General features: G+C 39.5%; 1 protein-coding gene across 1 annotated transcript in view; it reads left to right on the forward strand.

Moving 5' to 3' along the window:
- The window catches only part of PTPRN2 (protein tyrosine phosphatase receptor type N2), a 586,186-nt gene that overhangs the window by 550,403 nt on the left and 15,980 nt on the right, over positions 1-19,803 (forward strand). The window contains exons 19-22 of the mRNA XM_067292199.1: positions 565-684; positions 1,844-2,010; positions 7,628-7,681; positions 9,403-9,467. Coding sequence (XP_067148300.1) covers positions 565-684; positions 1,844-2,010; positions 7,628-7,681; positions 9,403-9,467 — 406 coding nt within the window. The remainder of the gene's footprint in view (positions 1-564; positions 685-1,843; positions 2,011-7,627; positions 7,682-9,402; positions 9,468-19,803) is intronic.

Raw genomic sequence — 19,803 nt, forward strand, 5'->3', positions numbered from 1 at the left:
CCTTTTCCTTCTCACTGTTGCCACCTTTACTGTGTTTCAGGTAGTTCGGTGGTTTCAGTGGTTGAGCAGCTTTTGCTGCGTGGCAAACTGCAACAAGGCCGCTGAGGATACAAACAGTGTCCAGTCCATGCTGCTTTAGTGGGTCAATATATTGTTTCATGGGTCACTATATCGTTAACTACATGCGTCCATGCTGCTTTAGTATTAAATATCAAACACCAAGTAGTTGTGTCTTTTGAAAACATTGTTCAGCGTTTCCTTTGTGGATCTGGAAGTTTGAAAGAAAAGCAGCTGAACACACTGCTGGGAGTGAGGAGAGATCTGTAAAAGACATGGATTGAATTCGTTGGAAATTCTTTAATATTTCATGGAAGCATGCAAAATATGGTGCCAGTTTATTCAGGGATTTGAAAGCAGCTGCAGAGTAAAAGTGTCTAATGAAAATGAAATAAATTTCCTGTGAATGGAATAAATTTTGATTGTGTGTCTGAGTGCAGTAATTATACATGTCACGCAGTAATTAGGCAGTCACAATGTGGCCACGGTGTCTTTCTTTGTCTGCAGATGGTCTGGGAGAACGGCTGTGTCGTTATTGTCATGCTGACACCCCTTACTGAAAATGGCATCAAACAGTGCTACCACTATTGGCCAGATGAAGGGTCAAATCTCTACCACATCTACGAGGTACTTAAACAAAATCTCTGCTTGTCAGTGTGACAGTAAGTGCATGGACTGATTTCATACAGGGCAAAATATTGTTTAATCCAATCTAACCTGTAAAGTGAGCTGAGGTCTCTTAAATACTCTCAGTGTACCTTCGAGTCGTGTTAGATTTGCAAGAAATGTGGTGTAATTTTAATAGCAAGATAGTTTGCATTGGATAGCATCTAGTAAATAATGAGCCAGGTGCTACAGTGAAAAAAGGAGAGACAATAACTTTGTCTTTAAAATGGTTGTGCTAGTGATTAAAATATGAAAGCTTGTATTTATACTTTATAGGAAAATAGTATGTTTATGACTAGTGAATTTTGCGTTAGGAAAGCTGTATGTATATGTTTATTCAAAGGCCTATATGTAGCTTTAGCAATTAGTGCTATTGATTTTTACCTTGTGCCTCAGTTGCAACAAATATATATATATATATATATGTATTTCCTGCTTTGCAAATCTAGCCCAAAATATCAAATCACGCAGTTTTGTTGAAGTGTAACATTGACTATGGCTGTCATATTTTTCCGGTTGTCCAGCTGAGTAGATGAGGAAAAAAAATACCACAATGGCCCAATATGAAGAAAAACTAAATGTGAAGAATTACAGTTATTTAAACAAACAGATGAAAATACTTCCTTTTTCTTAAAAGATTAACTATGCAAATGAGCTGCATATTTTATGCTTAGTTTTCTACATAGCAGAAGAAATTAACTTTAACTTCTTATGCGAATTGAATTAGGAGATTTTTAAGACCACTCAGACTGTCCTGAGCAGTGCCTTGTGGGCATTTCCAAACAGAAGGTGACTGGCAGCTTAACATATTCTCAGGCATTGTCTCTTTTATATCTATATTTATATAATACAAAATTTCAATTTAGTGATTTTTCAGTTTGCAGTAGAACTGTCAAAAAATTTTTAATGTTTTTCAATCAAATAGCAATGGCAACTAAACCCTTCTTGCAAACAACTACAGTGATTGCTAAATAACAAATTATTTCTATAGCAGTGGCCCATTTGCTAATAAAAATAAAGCTTTGGTGCGATTCCTTCCTTCTAGACATCCATTTGGTTTTGAAGATACCACTTGCAACTGAAATGCCTGACTTGCGTTTGCTGCTTCCTGTTGCTGCAGGTGAACCTTGTCTCCGAGCACATCTGGTGCGAGGACTTCCTCGTGAGGAGCTTCTACCTGAAAAACCTGCAGACCAACGAGACACGGACAGTGACGCAGTTCCATTTCCTTAGCTGGAATGACCAGAAAGTTCCTGCTTCCACCAGATCGCTTCTGGATTTTCGCAGGTAAAACACAAAGTATAACAGTTTATTTCAGATAATGGCAATCTGAGGAACCGAAGTAGCTGCACTTCTAACTGTCCTTTAATTATTTTTGTTTTGAAAGGGTGTCCCTCAGCCTGTGCTGCCACTATGAGCTAGGAACAGAAAACTGGCAAGCAATCTGCAGTATATAGGCTGATTTTTAGTGTTGTGTCACAAAAACCTTTTGCCTGGTTTTAAGACATACTCATTTCCCATCTAGAGATCGATGCATTTCTTCCCTTTTTATGGTTTTTCTGTGCTTCTGTATTTCTCTGTTCAGCAAATATTTACCTGATCTGCAACTCCAAGGCCTTTTGGGTGGCTCCTCAACCATCCTTGTTGCAGGAATCTCACAAATAAATTGTGTAGCATGAGCACGCTAAAGAAAAACCTAATCGCAATTGAGTCATATGGCAGCGATGGCTTTCCAGTGGGAGCATTTGCTCGCGAGGATCAAACAGTCAGGACTCTAGACTTTCGGTGGGTGAAGGAAGGCGCAAATGTGAGGAAGCACGTGAAAATGTCGACAAAGTACACCCTCTGGAATCTTAAAGAAAGGGAACGGGGCTTTAAAATATAAATACACAGAGGCAAAAAAAAAAAGGGGGGGAAGTCCCTGCCGCCTTCTAATGTTTGCTGTGTCTATCTAAATTTTAATTTGAAAACTAAAGCCACGCCTGATAAATATTGGCGTGAAATAATCTTCATTTGATTGCAGACCGTGCCCAGTGCAGCGCGTGTAGGTGTTAACATGTATCAGCTAATCCACAGCGCTGCGCTTATGCCTAATGAAAAGTATCTCGGCAAGGTCTGGGGAGTTGGGTCAGAATCCGCCAGCGGCCTGTGGGATCGCGCGTTTTCCTCCCCGTGCTGCAATATTGCCTGCAAACCCCTGAAGTGATTATGAGGGGCTCAGTGCTCAAAAGGTCCAAACCTGGTTTTCAATAACTACTCGTAGCTCTGACTGCTGCCGGTAGGAGTGGCGCATAGGCACCTGAGGGGCCGGGCTGGCTTACGTCCAACTGGAGCTGCTTACGCACATGTCTGTTGGCAAAATTTTGCCCTTAAAATTAAGGACTAAATGCCATCCTTCATCTGTCAGTATTCTCTTGCATATTACAAGGATTTCAAAGCAGAGGGAAATCTCACACATTGCAGGTCAAGTAATGGAGTACAGCTGCTGAATCTGTACGAACTGTGGCTAGGTAAGAGTATAAGGATATGTGTCTCAGCGCAAAAGCAATAGGGGAGGAAGGAAGCACTGGCATAAGGATGGAGTCGAAATTGTAATTGAATTTTCAAGGCTTTCTTCTCTGGGTTCAAATACAGACTTCAATGTGATTTTTATAGGTTGATTTTTTTCCTTTGCTTATGGTACTGCAGAAGCTGCCTATAGTGGATTTCTGTAGTGGAAATTCAGAATTGCTTCCATTAAGCCATGAAGGTCTGCAGCGCTGATCAAACACAGCATCCGATTTTGCCCTTTGGAAGTTAGCAGGAAATTTGCTCTTGACCGTAACTAGAGTAAGAATGAGCCTGTACAGCCAGGTCTCCTCACATGCTGAGCACCTCGTCTCATTGGCTTCAGTAAGAGTTGTGGTCCCTGCAGGGACTGCAGGATTGGGTGTGCGCTAAGTCATAGACCACATCGCCGAGAAAACACAGGCTAGGGTGACCTTCTGTAAGGATTAACTGGCCATGCTGCAGAAGCGTTGCGCAGTGTTTTCAAAAGGCAAAATTATAACTAGGTGAGAAAAATAGTTCAGATGACATTCTTCCTATCTGAGGCAAGTATGGGAATGAAACTGTTAAGACTTAATTGAATCCTGAGTGTTCATTTAATATGTATTCACAATCCAGTTGAGGGTACTGTAATCATTTGCTATGTGCAGATTTTGTACTATGATCCCGTAATACTGAATGCGTAGTAAAATTCCTTCTGAAAAGGAATTTTGGCATGCACAAGAGCTGGTCTATGAATCTCAGTTTTCTTGGTATCTGATGTTGCTGTTTTTTTAATGACAAAAAACTAATGCACTATTGCTGAAATAATGTATTTGGAATTCCTTTATAGAATAAATGTTTTGCACCCAAAGCTTCCTATTTCAAGTACAACCTCTGCTGAATTACGACAGCTGAGTCATAAAGCCCCCAGAGTAAATGTTTCACAGAGTACTACCATACTCATAGTGAGGTAGTGCTAGGAAGGGGCTGCTCTCATTTCTTTTAATATCTATGTTTTTATGTGCATTCAGTGTGTTTGTATATATATATGGATATGTGTGTATATTTATATATTCACATACATATATGAAATTAAGCATATACATAACCAACCCTCTATTTTTTATAATTCATCACCAAGAAAAATTGGATTCCCAAAATTACCTTGCCCAGAGTCAGTGGAAATAAGGACCTTCTAATTTTTATTAAATTAAATTTTGCAAGTCTCTTTGAATACTGAAAGCTTCCATTTCTCTTATTATGTAGCAGACAGTGTTTTAGATGATTTTGCATTTAGCAGACGCATTACACCTTGAGGAATAATCTATCATACCTTAATAATGTAGGTATAAATTGCCAAAAAGAGATTATTCTACATATTTAAAAAAATCTATACAAATACAGTCCCTGAGAGGTGAGGCTACTGCAGAAACCACTGGTCAGTTTTAACTGCTTCTGGAGTCCTAACTTCATTTTGAACAATAGACCAATCATTATTGCTCTGGACTAGCTTGTTAGTCATGCACTGATATGTGTAATTAAATATTTCTTGAGCCCAGAGGGAGCACATTTACACTTTAAAGAGGGACTGCTAAGCTAAAAGATAATTAGCATCACATGTGAGGGCTTTGCTTAAAATATATATCTATTATGCTATCACTTCTTGCTGTGTGCAATGGCATTTACTAACACTGCTCACTTTAAAAACGGACAAATTCTTATTTTGCCAGCTAATTAGCGGTTGCCAGTGTCATTTTTGTGATGTTGCAGCTAGTAATATGAGCCCAGTTGCATAGTCACAAAAGTGATCATTGGAAACTGTGACTCTGCTGCAGGGACAATGTGGGAAGCCCCTTTTCTGAGCCTCTAACGACCTCTGACCTTTGCTTGCTGATGGTTTGCATGATGATTTCTTTTTCACTCAATGAGCCAAGGGTTGGTTTGTATTACTAATCATTCTTTCTGAGTTAATTCTTCCTGTATATGTATATATTTATATATATATTATATATATTCTCTTAAACATTCCAGAACTTTGCTTACTGGTGAATTTTCAGCTCACTCTAATTAGCCACAGCTAAGACTGAAATGCGATGTTGCTGCACTTCTAAATATTTTCCTAAGCTATATATAGACAAAGCTATGAACCAGCTGGATTGCAACCCTTTGTTTTAATGTGTTTTCTGAAATGTGTGATGATGAAAATGTTTGAAACGCCTTCAATAAAACTGACAAACATAAGGTGTCTTTCCCTAACATGCGTCTCTGGCTGCGTCTGATTTACTGATAGGTTTAGTTCACATGTTTTCTTGAAGCTATGTTAGGGCTTTAGTAGGTGGCTAGTCACAACATGCTAATGTCATATTAGGGGTGCCATGCCATGAACAAAGGAACCACACAAGCAGAAAAAGAAATGGTAAATGCCCTTCTGGAGTTATTAGCTTTTATGTAATACTTTAAATGCAGAAGCTACTACTAGAGCACATGAAGCAGGGGAGAGAGGGTGACCAGCTGCCTGTGGGAGAATGCAGACTCGTTGTATCAGGTGTTGTTTCAGACATTTAAAATATAATTTACTGCACAATAGAAAAAGCAGTTATCAGGTTTCATATTGTACATAAAGAGTTGATCCTCAGATATAACCATCAAGAATTAAATGATTCATTCATGAGCCCTGCTGCAGCTCAAGTCTTTAAAATTGTGTAAAAGGTGTAAGTTTTGCTTGGTAGTGCCTGCGTGGATATTTATTTATGGGCATATAAATGGGCCATTCAGTTTCCAACATCAGGTACTTCTCAGTGGCTTACCACCTAATTTCATATGAACTAAGTTGTTCTCTCACATTAATTACTTACATAGAAAGAATATAAATACAGAAAGTCTCTCACAGTATGATTTACATATGTGAGTGAAAGAGTAAGAATTGTGAAAAATCCTGAATTCTAATATTTAAAGGGAGTCATTACAGGAACTTAGTATTGTTATCAAGTTTGCTGGGAATCTTAAATGATAAAAAGCAGAATATAAACGCATGGATTCATGGGACATCACCAACATCTCCGCAGCCTGTTGAGTTGAGTTCTAGGTATCCACACAGGCTCCCTTTCAGATGAGAAGTTTAGGTCTCTTCAGGCTATCCTGTATGCAATATTTAAAGATATGTGCATGTTTTCACAGCACAGATGTTACTGAATGGATGAACAGCCAAGAACTAAATGATTCAGTAGGTTAGTTATGCTTTAAAATTCATAATAACGTAATACCACAGTTGCAGGATTTCAAGAGCCCACTGGGTCAGTGCCACAGTCAGGATGTTCTGCAACACTTGCGCCAAGCCAGTGCCTGTATGAGCATCTGGGCATCCCCTGGAGATGGAACGGTTTTGCAGGAGACCTTCTAGCTCTAGTAAATTCAAATATCTAACTAAGAAACGTGAAAGGTTTTGATTTCTTGAAGAAATGCTTTCCCCTTTTATCCTGTATTCAGCTTGCCTTGTTAACAAGTGTGCGCATATTTTATGGTTTTGGGCATGTAACGTACTTCACATGTGAAACACTAGAGCGGAAGAGAAGGTTTGGGATTTGGGTTTTGTAAGGCAATTTAAATAGATTTAAACCAATTTTGTGGGCTGCATTCAGAATCCTAGACTGAGTATCTTGGTTTGCTTCAGTGCTAGTTATTCCTTCACTGAGGTCAGGTATCAGCAGATCTGTTCTGTAGCTGTTTGACTTCAGGTACATTCTCTTGCCGCTGCGAATCTTGAACTGGGAAGCTGGAGAAGACAATAGTATGTAGATGTTAAGTTTGTAAGACCTTTGCACTTGAATCAAAGCACTAAAGCTTACTGATGGTTTTAGTTATTTTTACCATGAATATATTATGTTTTAAAAATGTGTGAGAAGCTTTTCCGAAGGTTTGCTATTTGCTGTTCCGGAGAGAATTTGTTTTTCAAATAAGCACATATTACGCAAAGTATACTGGAATGCCCATTTTTAATTCTGGATTCAGTTTGGTGCTCCTCAAGCATTTCTTTGGGCAAGCTCATGAACTCAAAGTTAGCCTCTAAAATTAAAATATCACATGATAATTTTAGTTTGGAGCTAACATATGAGACATTTGAGAAAAGAGTTTATTTATTTCACTTAGCTAATAGTTACAAAGAAGTAGTTTTTGGAATTTCTACCATAGGAAAACAGAAGCAAACTTTAAAGAAAATTACATATGTTAAAATTGCTTGTTATGTTAGGAAATGAACAATCTGACTATTTCTTTAAAGACTGCAATATTTGCTTTTTTATTGCTTATTTTTGACAGTTGGTTAAAGAAACAGTTATGTAATATGTTTAATTAATTTTTTGTGTCTGTTTTATTGCAGAAAAGTAAACAAGTGCTACAGGGGTCGCTCTTGTCCAGTAGTTGTTCATTGCAGGCAAGTACAATTTCTAAAATAGCTTTAGAGAGATTTTTATGTGTAAGAATATAATATAAATATAACAAAAATGGGCAAATTAAAGCCTTAGATGAATCACTAAACATATAGTAAGGTAGGCCAAAGGTATTACATATAATTCCTATGTTTTTTAATGCTAATTAATGCTTAGGGTCCATTTCCGTAATAAAATTACCCTTTACTATGATTTTGTAGATGTTGTTTCACAAATTACAATCTACAGCCACCCTTCCAAATATATATAGCACTTTAATTTCATAAATGTACTTCAAAATTATAATGGTTCCATGCATTGCCAATTTAGCCTTTTATTTTTATTAACGCTCAGTTGTGTTTTATTTCTTCTCTGCATGCTTTTAGTGATCATGATAAGAACAGGGCAATGTCAGGGAATGGAAACCTATCCAGAGATTGAGTAATCCTTTAAGCATAGATTATCTTTAGGCCTGACAGTCTGATGGATGTAAACAAAAGCTATTGGACAGGTCAATATAAAACTTTACAATAATAATGTTAATAACTGTTTTTGCTGTTAGGGGTTCTGAGATACAAGGAGAGTGTTGCACTAATCTGTCTAAGATACTCTTGGAGATAAGGAACACAAAAAAATAAATATGACTAAGAGGAAAGTTGTTTAATATGTTGCCCTCCACTTTTCTCTTGTGGGAGTGCGGGAGCGAGGGGCAGGGCCACCTGCCATTGGCTGCGAGGAGGCGCTCTGCAAAGAGGGGAGGAAAAAAGAGAAAAACTATTACTAATACCTCCTTCTCTCTAAGAAGTGCTCTAGAAACTGATAAAGAGAAAAACCTCTGTCTACAGACACTTAACAAAAATTTAAGTTTCATAACCTGCCTGTAAATGGAATACAATAACGCTCTTCACACTGTTGTATTATTTTTCTTTTCATTAACTCTTGTACACGAATTGAGCTATCAATAAAAATAATGGCTTAATTAATAGAACTATTTGCCAGTCTAATTGGTCGCACATGCACCTTTATAAAAATTTGGAGGGGGGGGGAGGAAAAAAAAGCTTTTACTTAAAGTCTTAATTATGTTTGCTAACAGCAGCTCTAAAAGAGCATCACGCTGGGCATTACGAGCCACTCTGAGAGGGCCCCAAGCTGCATCCCGGTTCGGGAGCTTTCCTCCCGCCGAGGCGGGCTCACATGCCTCCAAAGGGGGACCCACGCCACCCAAAAGTTAGAGCTGTTTCTTGGGAATCGCATGGTCATATTTTTTTTCTGTTCATTGCGACTGAGGAAGAATTAAAGGAAAGGGTAAAAATAGGAAACAAATTGCCCATGATTTTTCAAGTTCAGATGGTTCATGTCCCGTCTGACAGTGAAGACGGCGCATCGGTAATCGAGTGTTTAAGTTCTTGGACAGGGCCGTGCATGTGCTTCCTGGTCTAAGATCACTGGCTTTTCCACTGCTGCTTGAAATATTTCCATTGCATAAACACAGCTCGGCTTAAAAATCAAAACAGATCCCTGTTTTCCATGCGGAATAAGAGTTAATGTCACGTGGGCCTGGTGTTAATTAAGTGCGAGCTTCCCCCCCCCCAGCACCCCGCTTTTCCCCTGGTCCTGTCCTCCCTGCCTCGCGCGACCCGGCGTGGCGCTGGCGGCAGGTACCTCTTTGTTGGGTCCAGACGCGCGCTGATGGGCTTTATTTCTCTTTTTCCCTTTCTGTTGGCAGTGACGGTGCAGGAAGAAGTGGAACCTACATCCTAATTGACATGGTTCTCAATAAAATGGCCAAAGGTGAGAACCCAAAGCCTTGTTACGTTCTCCGTCCTGAAAGATGTGGCTGCGTTGCCACGGCAACCCGGGGCGCAGTAGTCCCAGAAAGCCTTCGAATAAATCAGAGGCAAATTGTGCTCGTTCCTGAACGTTCTCAAGTTGCATTTGCCCACTCATGGGGATCTCAAAACACAACACGCAAAGCAAACGCTTTATGAATGAGCAGATGTGTTTGTGCTGTCGAGAAGTACTTGCATTTTAACTTTATCATTTAAAATAGGTTTCGCAGTTAAGGAAAAAAGACACCTTGGGGCTATGTAATCATTGGTTAGCGGTTATCCAAGTTAGTTCCTGGGCTGCTTCGTGACTGGTACACAGCCGGCCGTCACCTCCCCAGCAACAACAGTCAAATACAATTACTTATCTTTTCATAGCTGTCCGTTGCCACCATAGTGCCTAGAAGATGTGATCCTAGGCGAGGGTCCCGTGTGCCGGGTGCTGCACAGATTTGTCTTTCAGGAGCAAAAAGGCTGTAGTGAATCGGGCAGTAAACTGAAAAGAAACTGGCTAGTGCTCTGCTGCCAGCTCTGCCGCCGGCTGCTCAGTGCTGGGCAACTCATCTAACGCCTGTGCCTTCGTTTCCTAGTCTGCGAGGTGTACTTTTATGAAGTGGGAAATCCTCTTTCTCTCCATAAATATATACTATTCCTTCTTAAAAAGAAAAGGCTACAGATTCTCTGAGAACAGGGCCTTTACTTCTTATTGACTAGTAAATGGTTCGATGTGGGAAATAGTTAAGATACTGTGAAATAATCTTTATATCTCAGAAATAAGCAACACTTTAAATACTGATTGCTGCCTTCAAAAGGGAGGAGGGTAGAGGTAAGCATGTTAACCTCATCATATATTAAAGCCATCATGGTCAATGTTATTTGTAGCTTGTACCCTCCCACATGCCTTTGGCTATGTTCGTATCACAGTTTCATAGGACTGCGTTTCAAGAGTAAGAGAAATCTCATGTGGTCAGAAATAAGCAAAAAATACTCACTTGCCTTCCTTATTTCTTAAGCTTAATTCTTGCACTACCTTGATCTGGCATGATGCACAGGTGTTTGCATTTAAAAAAAGAAGGATTAATTGTAATAACATATATTAGTTTATACAGAGAAATAATATTTATAATAATATTTAGTTCTTTGTCTTCCAATCACTTTACAGTTATTATTTAAAATCTTTAACTCAGACATATATAGTTTAAAACACACTCCATGTTTTGCAGTCATCTATTGCTTCCTGAAACTTATGTATCCCAGTTCTGGGGGACACAGTGATGTGCTGTTCCCCTGGACAGAAGAGTTTAGCATTTTTTCCTGCCGTTATTCTGACTGTTAATATGTCTCATCAAACACAGACATAACGGGTATGTGGAACTTGCTAGTGATCTTAGAAGAAGTTGTGTGCCTGTCTTCTCCTCAGCACTGTCCTGAAAATTTTTCAGTGGAATGAGATTTTCATTCTCATTGGAAAATTGGTTTTCATCTGGGATATTTCAGATACTTGGCATATGTCACGTGACAACCTAGTCTCCAAAAATGCAAGCAGTGGTATCTAGTAAAATTAATGATGTTCATCGTTGTTAGATACTTGTTGAGCTCATTTCGGTCTTCAGCAATTAAAAGCTGCAATGCAAACCAGATTTAAAGTATATGCAATTTACTTGCAGAAGGAAGTAAATGAGAAGTATTTTCCAGCTTCGGGCTTTCAACCACTTAAGGAAGGATTGACTTTGTTGTAAAAGCACTGAAGAATGCCATTTATTGACTCCATTGTACCATGTAATGTCAAATTCCACTTTAAGTGCGGGCTTAGTGTTTCACAAAGCGCGACAAGTCATGTGAAACTGGCCAGAGAAAGGCGTCGCGGGGCTTTCTGAGCGCGGTCACCCCCATTTTGTTCTTGACCTGCTCCCCTCTGCCGATGGGGCTGTGCCGTTGGAAATCCCCTGACCTGGGGCTTGGCTGGGGTTTAAATGAAAGATCAAAGGGCAGAGCGGGCATCTCAGCCCTGCTGAGGTGGGCCTTTCCCAGGCTGTCACACTGTGCGGCCGCCAAAGGTTTTGTTCTGGCAGGAATCGCGGCCCAGCCTGTGCGGCCGGGGCCCTCTTTGTCTGCCCTGAGAAGCTGGAGGCCCAGGTTGAGGATCCAATGTTCATCAAACGATCAAAGGGGCCTGGAGCCCTGGACATGAAATCTTTCTTTCCATTTCCTTTTCTTAAAGAATGAATTGCACGAGTAGCAAAGAATGCCATTTCCAAAGCTTTTATGTGGAGTGCGAGGACTAACTTTAGAGTCCTTCAGTTCTAAGCATAAAAATGTAAGTGCACTTTCAATCTGGGCCCAGCTGCAAGGCCAGCATCTAGTAACATTTCTTTCAAAAAGGCTTTTAAGGATTAAGGCCTTCAGTCTTTCAAAAAAAAAAAAAAAGGACTTTTAAGAATAAACTTAGAATAATTTGCGTTTCTTGTTCCACTGTCTGGTTTATTAGAAAGTAGACAATAATGCATTTTTAAATCAAAGTAAATAGAGGAGTACTTAGTTTCGGCAGTGGGAAAGTAGAAAGCAATCAATAAATGCTTTGGCTCTTTAGTGGGTTTTTTAATAGGGTAGATTTAGAAAAGGAGCTCCCTTTTCATGCAGTGATTTACTTTGCTACATTCTCGTAGACAGTTAACTGTAAATGCCTTTGTCATTAACAATTTTTTCTCCCAATGCTCATTGAATTAGTGCTAATACTTATTCTATTAAACATGTTATAAATTCATATTTTCTACAGTCATGCCTGTTGCCATGTCTCCTATTACTTTATACGCCAAAAACAACTAGCAAGGAACCTGTTCCTAAAGCCTGCCCATGGCAGGAAAAAAGAACCGAGTTGGCGAGGATTTCGTGCTACCCAAGTCAACATTTGCCCCGTCGGTCTGACGGAGCCACCCCTTCGAGAAAGCCAAAATGAAACGCGAAAAAGCAAAGCGCCCTGTTTTCACGCACTTGCAGGAAAAGTGAGGGCGGGCGGTAGAAAGGCCCCAGGAGCCGGCATGGGTCAGCAGCGCCGGGCCCCCCCCGGGCGGGTGGCTGAGCGCGGGGAGGGTGCCCGCGCGGGGCTCGTGCGGCCACTGGAGCCCAGCCTGGGCTCGGCAAACACCTTCCCAGCCCCCGGCTGCCTTTGTGATTCAAACAGCTTCGGCCTTCGGGAGTCCCTCCAGCTCTGCACATCATCATGAAGGGTTTCCTGTTGAGTCAAGTTATTAATGAATTTCGGTGTCCTCTGTACAATAAATGTAATGACCCCATCTGTGCCCGCACTTCAGATAGCCACATTAAATAATCTTATTAGATACTGGAGCAGTTAGAGAACAGCGACGGCTGTTCACTGCTATCATTTCGGTATCATGTCGTTGGAAAGTTTTCAATGTGAGCGTATCCTTTTGTTTAATTGTTCCAGTAATGTGGCACTCTTATTTATCACTTAGTTTATTGCTGTAATTATTTTTAATACTATATTCCATATGCAGAGGAGCTCTACAGCTCTGATCCTCTACCCATCAAAGTAATAATGAAAACCAAGCAGTGTAGAATCTGACCTTACAGTAACATGTTTAAATATTGATACTACTTTCTAATGAATGTTAAAATTTTAAGACAGTTACCAAAGTCACCTCTAATTTCCCTTGCAGACAGCTTAAAACACACTTTAGTTTTGAGTGGGAAGTTTAGAAGATTTCTTTTAACTCTATGTGTGCTTCATGATTTGAATAAGGACTGAAAATGATAAATTGATGGTTTTTCTATGTAACAATTTTTCTATATAACAATGCTTGCTGGACTTTTGACACAAACTGTTTTTCTGAGGCTGATTTCTGATAAGAATTTTAACACTCTTGATGTATTAACAAGTTTTATCTTTTGTTACTACAGAGGATAAACTGATTTAGGTTAGTTTACTTGATATTCCTTCCTCGCTCCAAACTCACAGTAACTCTGAGCTGTTCAGCTTTTTCCCCTTTTTTTCTGATCTAGAAAAAAGTTGCGAATTTTCTCCCTTCTCATCTTTCCTACAGGCTTATTACAAAGACTAAAAGTCTGATATATTGCAAGATATTTTTATTGAGTGTTTCTGGCATGACAAAGAAAAGAATGAGATTATGGGTCTTCCTGCTTTCATTTTTCTGAACTGAGAGGCTTGGATAGTGTAGGTAATAGTTTGATTTTTAGATATTAATCCAGCTAGCAGCTGTTTGGGGTTTGCTGACCATCCATTTTTTTGTGTTTGAACTAGCTGGAGTGAGATGAGACGAAGCAAAGGCAAACATGAATTCTAAACTCCTTGTAAAGTATTGATTTCAGAATTGCAAAACCCAGCAAAAAAGATTTGATTTAGCAAAGGCAAACCAGCGGTTTCTTCTCCCGCAATCAAAAGCATGGATTATAATGGATGAGTCCGCGTGCGGTGGCCTGGGCTGGCCGAGGAGGTCCCTCCCCGGGTCCTTTTCCTTGTCCCCACCATGCTATTGTCTGAGGGTCTGGTGAGTCAGCTCCTGAGCACATGCACTGTATAGCATGACATTTTAGGGCAAAACAAAAGATTTCTTAATTCGCCTTCTGACTCATCATGATCAAATGATTTTGGCTAATCTGAACCCTTGCTGAGGTTTTGCTTGTCTGCTATGTGAATTGAACAATCATAATGAAGTTGTAGGGCGAGCTCCTCTCTAACAGGATTTTATGAAAGCAAATGCTTGCCCATATTAGAGTTAAAATGGATTCAATCTGCTATTTTTTGAGTCCTGACTCAAAGACTGAGAAAATTCTATTCTTCAATTGTACTGATATAAGCCTAGAGCAACTTCCTGGACATCAGTTATTTCTGACATACTCTGAGTAAATGAGGGAATATTATTGGAACCCAGGGTCCAGTTTCTCCTGTGAAAATAAAATTTAACACACCGTATGCTTCTTACAGTAGCTGAGAGAATATGTAGTGTAAAAGAGAGATTAGGTTTTTTTTTAAATATTAATGTTAAGAGTTAAGAAGCAGGAATAGAAATAAGTGGAATTCTTGAGGAAAATTTATGCAGAAAAATTCCTAACTTTAAAATGTGATTATTTTCATTTTCTAAGTTTGAATCTGTTGCAATGCTAATCCTGGCGATTTGTCTTTGCTAGATTTAGATTATTATCTCTAGGAAAAAAATGCAGGCCAGTGAAGCCCAAAATTTGGTTTTTGGTTTGTGCACTATTGTGCCCCCCACAAGATTGCCTCAAATCTTAGCAGCAATGTTCACCATGTAATTCCTGAAATGTTCCTATTTCAATTTCTGAAAAAAAGTTCTTTGTGTCCATGTAAACATATCATATGTTGTAAGGCCAGTTTTTCAAATGAGCTGCCTTTATGTATTGTAACTTTTATGTAATGAGTTACCCTGGAAACACAATTAGGCAAATAGTGCTCATTCTTGCAGGCTTTCGCAGAAGATAATTAATCACAATGAGAGCTGGGCCCCCAGCTACACGCAAAAGCGGATAGTGAATGTATAGGACAGTTTTTTACGGTAGAGCCTGTGATGATTAGGGAGCCCTCACTATTTAGAACAAGCTGTTTAAAACAATATTCAGTTGTTTCCTTTGCAAAACACATTTTGATGCATAGAGCTTTAAAGCTGTTGACTCTGTAGAGTCATCAATTAGCAGTTCATAAAATGAACATATATAAAAACACCTCGCGCATTTGAGAGGTAGAGGTTTCAAACAAAAAGTAAGCAAGTTATTGATGTAATTTATTTATTTTTTTCTTTTTAAAATAGTGTATATACTGGCAGAGATTACTCTAAAAGAGCCATATTTTGTGACTTCTTTGCAGTTCTGGGGATTTTATTAGAAAAGAATTGGGACTAGGAAAGTATGGTAGAAAGCAAACCTAATTATTCAGGGTTTGGAGCAAATGAATTGTGAAGAAAGACTGATCAGACATGGACTATTCCTTGGGAAAAGGAACACGAAGGGGGGTCCCCATAGAGCGTTAGAAGACCCTGAAAGGAATGTATTGATGTCAATGAGCAGCTTGAGATAGTGACTAATTTGAAAACAAGAGGTCATTGACTGAAACTCAGGAGGAGACAAGCAGATAAGGAATTTGGGCAGTATTTTTTCACACAATGGGTAGGTTAGAATATGGAAAAGTGGAAAAGCTGGTCATAGAAATACTGCGCTATCAGTTCAAGAAGCAGCTGGGCAAATGTTTGGAAAAGGAGGTTTATATACAGAGTGAAGAACTACTTTTTTGTAGTTAATCTTATGCAGCAGTCCATAGAGGGATTGGAAGAGAAGGGATTTGAAGAGAAGAGTTTAATTGACCAGATGGTAGTCTTCTGGCTGTTAAGGATACAATATATATTAGCAAATTAAAGTGTAATTACTCCACAACTTCTATAGCTGGACCAGTTCTGTCACTTTTATAGATAACTCTATTAAAGAATGAATCCCTAATAGTTGCATCTTTTATTAAGCTCAATCCTTGTACTGTCTTGTGAAATCACTACTACCTACATGCAACATAAAATCAGAGTAACATAAAATGTAGTTCTTACAATTTAATAGATTCATGTGGGCGAGCTGCTTCTGCACCCCCTTTAAAATAAATTCTCATGTCCAAAGGTGACTCTAAGATGTTTTAGGACAAACTGAGGAGCATTTTCAGAAGTATGATTTTGAAATCAGCATCCTAACCTTGTTCATGTTTGCTTCAGCATGTGGAGATGAACTGCCTTTGAAGCAGTTAGCCTGTAGTTTCTGGAAGAGGTGCTAAAAGAAGCAGAACGTGTATCTGTACTGTACAGGGGCTGATATTAGGGAACATCTGTAAGCAGGCGGTAACAACACAGCCACAATTCTTTCAGAGCTATCATTACCCTTTGTGTGTGTCTGTATGTGTGTGTAAGTTAAATTTAGGTGTGTGTACTAGTATTTTCTACAATGGCCATAGGTGAATATTGGATATTTTATTCTATATGAAATACATCTCATTATCTTCTATTTCTTAAATGTAATAATTTAGGCATATTCCTATCAAAAAATTGTGCACTTTTAACTCCTGGGGAGGCTGGGGAAAACCTAGATGTAAAACAGAGACAATTCCTGTATGATGTGAAGTATTCTCAGGTGCAGTGGAAGTGCGATGGAGCCTTAAATTAGCATCCATTTACTTCAGTTACAGTGTGCACTTTCTGCATGTTCCTGTGGGTTTCCAGTTTGCTTTTGTAGGGGTTGTAGAATTGACAATAAATGCATCTCTCCGGTTACCATTTCCTTCTGCATTGACAAAGGATATTAGCTGAAGAACTGACGTAACAGCAGTGAATTTCTGTCGCTGCAAGACTGGCAAAATCAGTGTAGGCTCAGATATAGTTTTTGTCTGTATCAGTTATTTAAAAAAAAAAAACGGGCAGTTCCTAGATCCTCCATCTTTAGTATCAACTTCCTTTGAATTGCATAATGAGAAAGTCATGGGACTTACATTTATACATACATGTAATACGCAAGTGCAGTTTTCAAGTATTAATGTAAAATGTATAAACTGTAGCACTGTGTATACTGTGTAATGTATACTGTGAGTGTATGTGTATGAATGTCACAATTCATTACTTCCCTTTTATTACTTTGATTATTTATTCCCTTCTCCATCTGCATGCTTGCTTTGCCTGTTGTTGTTGTTGTTTAATAAAGGTAGTGAAATGTTGATTTGGGTTATTTTCAGCTGTATAGAAGCACTTATATATTTTGACTGAGGTTACAGACAAACAGCATTCACAGATTCAGGTGTAACCACATACATGCATGCACATGGACTTTGTTCATCTCAGGGAATAAGCTTTTAATGAAAATGCCAGTCTGAATACATTTGTCTTCTTTGTTATCTTTAAAAGTGTGTCCCTCACTAGCTTTTTGTTGATGCTTTTCTCTTTCCTTGAAAAGCATCAAATGATCCTTCTGGCCAATAGCAGAACTCCAGCAGCTACAGCAGTAGATATCTCGATAAGTACAAATGAAAATTGCTTTTATTTTTACAGTTTCTAGCTGGTGTTCAGCTCTCTCTTTAACTCTAATATTTACAAGTGTTTTTATTTAATGGACCCTCAGACAATAAAAGTTGAAGCAAGAAAATGCAGTGTTTTCTTCCAGCAGAGCCCTGGACAACCAGCAGTTACTAAGCATTTTCATCCTTGTGGCCTTCTCTAGACTATACTGTGACTGGTATATCTTCTTGTTGTGGTTCCGTGTTGGTTTTCCCCTTGCCATTTCCATCCAGATTGCCCTATTAGGGCATGCGGGAAGAAGGAGAAAGCAACAGACATGAAACGCAGACCTCAGACCCCTCTTAGATTTAGCAGATTGTGGCATTCATGGAACGGATCACAAAATGGTCTTATCTTCTTTGGCCCAACGCTGCAGTACAAAACTTCATCTCTGTTAAACTCTGGTTCTTTCAGCTAACTTTAGCAATGTAAAGCATCTAGCATTAAGTATCTAGCCTAATCTAGTTGTCTAGGTCTCCTCAGTAGTCATTGGAGAATGAGATGTGCCTCTGGAGGGTAGTTCTCAGGATGAATAAATTGCCTTCCAGAGCTTCCTCTCTCCATCAGCTGTCGGGAGGCTAGATGACTAACTCAGCTTCTAGCTTCAAGGATGGCTGGAGTAGATAAGATGAGCCTGGGCCTTTGAGACTAAGCTAGTTAGTATTACTGGTATGTCATTAAAACTAATGGTCAGTGAAGAAGTGGTGTTACATTCCCCCTAGTTATGACCCTTTCTTCTTTAATCAGATTGAGTTTGCCCCTCATAAGACGTGATTAAATGTTTCCTTGCAACATTAAGTACTTGATGGGGCAACACTGGAGCTGGGACATGAGCAGTCCTTGCAAAGTTGTCGCTGGGAAGCTGGAGGTGTCTGGGGCTTCGGGGGCATTGCGAATCTATAGCGTATCTGTGGTTATGTCTAGCCAGCTTGGAAACAGTACAGCTGTGGCAACATCATACTCCATGAGTGCTAATTTAGCCTGCTAACTACGCAGAGAGGCTGCTTCCTGAACCTGAGCTCCCACTGGAGATGTGCCCTTTTTGTGTGTTAGGCTTCTGTCAGACAAGGCTCCAGTTTTGGTTTGTCCTTCTCCAGGAGGTTTGTGTCCTCCTGTCTCCTCACTGTCCCCAGTTCACTGCCTGCCTCCTTGCTAAGGCAATGCTGAGTGCAGGAAAGCGGTCAGGAGGCAAAGCCTTAGCCATTCTGCTAAACCCAAGACAACCTGTTTCTCACAGGGGGAGAGCATAGAGGTTGCATAAAGCCACTGTGCACGTGAGGTTGGTTTGACCATGGAGCATCGCTCCTCTTTCAAGTGAGTCGTGCAGTCATTGCCAAAACATGCAAAACACTTGTATTCTTCCTAAATACAGACGCACTGTGGTGAGACAGCTGATTGGCCTTGCTGGCACTATGTTTTAGCCCTTAACTTCTTCTCGTGTATTTTTGCTATTTCATAATATATAGGCTGTGCTACACAGATGTGATTCTTCCGTGGTGCTCCTGACAGCCTGCAAATAGTGTGCGGTGCCCGACTCTGAGGCTGAAAGGTTGCCAATCAGCAGCATCTTGGAAATATTAATTGGATCTTTTTCAGCTTCTACCAAGATCAGCGGAAAGAACTGTATTAGGGACTCTTCCGTAGAGATTTTAGCAAGCCAGTTTGTAATCTGACCTAACAAGTCTCTTTGCCCATCAAGGCCTAATTCACAATCTATAAAATATAATAAATATAAAAAGATGCATTAAACAGGGAATATCTGACTAGAATGAAGCTGAATGCCTACTGCTAGAAAAAGAAAGGTAGTTGACAGGTCATTTCTGTATTCCCTTCGTATTCCTCTCTTTTTTTTGCTGTTGGGATAGATGCTTATTCCCTCACAGATCATCATCATCTCCTCAAGGAGAAATGGTAAAAGTCCTAATAATCCTCCATTTACAACCTCTCCACATGACTCCTACATCATATATTCAGCTTTGTGATCACTTTATGATCAAGGGGAACAGAAGGAGGGCTGAGAAAGGTGCAGAGGCTCTTGAAAAAAAATAGTATCTATCTCGGTCCTTACCTCTCTACTGTCCAAGTACCTTGTAACCATTAATGGATTCACCTTCATAACAACCTATGAGGAAGGAAAAAATTGTTCATTGTATAAATGATGGTGTGAAGCATAGGGTGAATTTAATGACTTAAGCAAGTGTCTCAGTCTGGAAGATAATTCAAATATAT

Source organism: Apteryx mantelli, chromosome 2 (genome assembly GCF_036417845.1).
Source record: "Apteryx mantelli isolate bAptMan1 chromosome 2, bAptMan1.hap1, whole genome shotgun sequence".
Taxonomy (NCBI): domain Eukaryota; kingdom Metazoa; phylum Chordata; class Aves; order Apterygiformes; family Apterygidae; genus Apteryx; species Apteryx mantelli.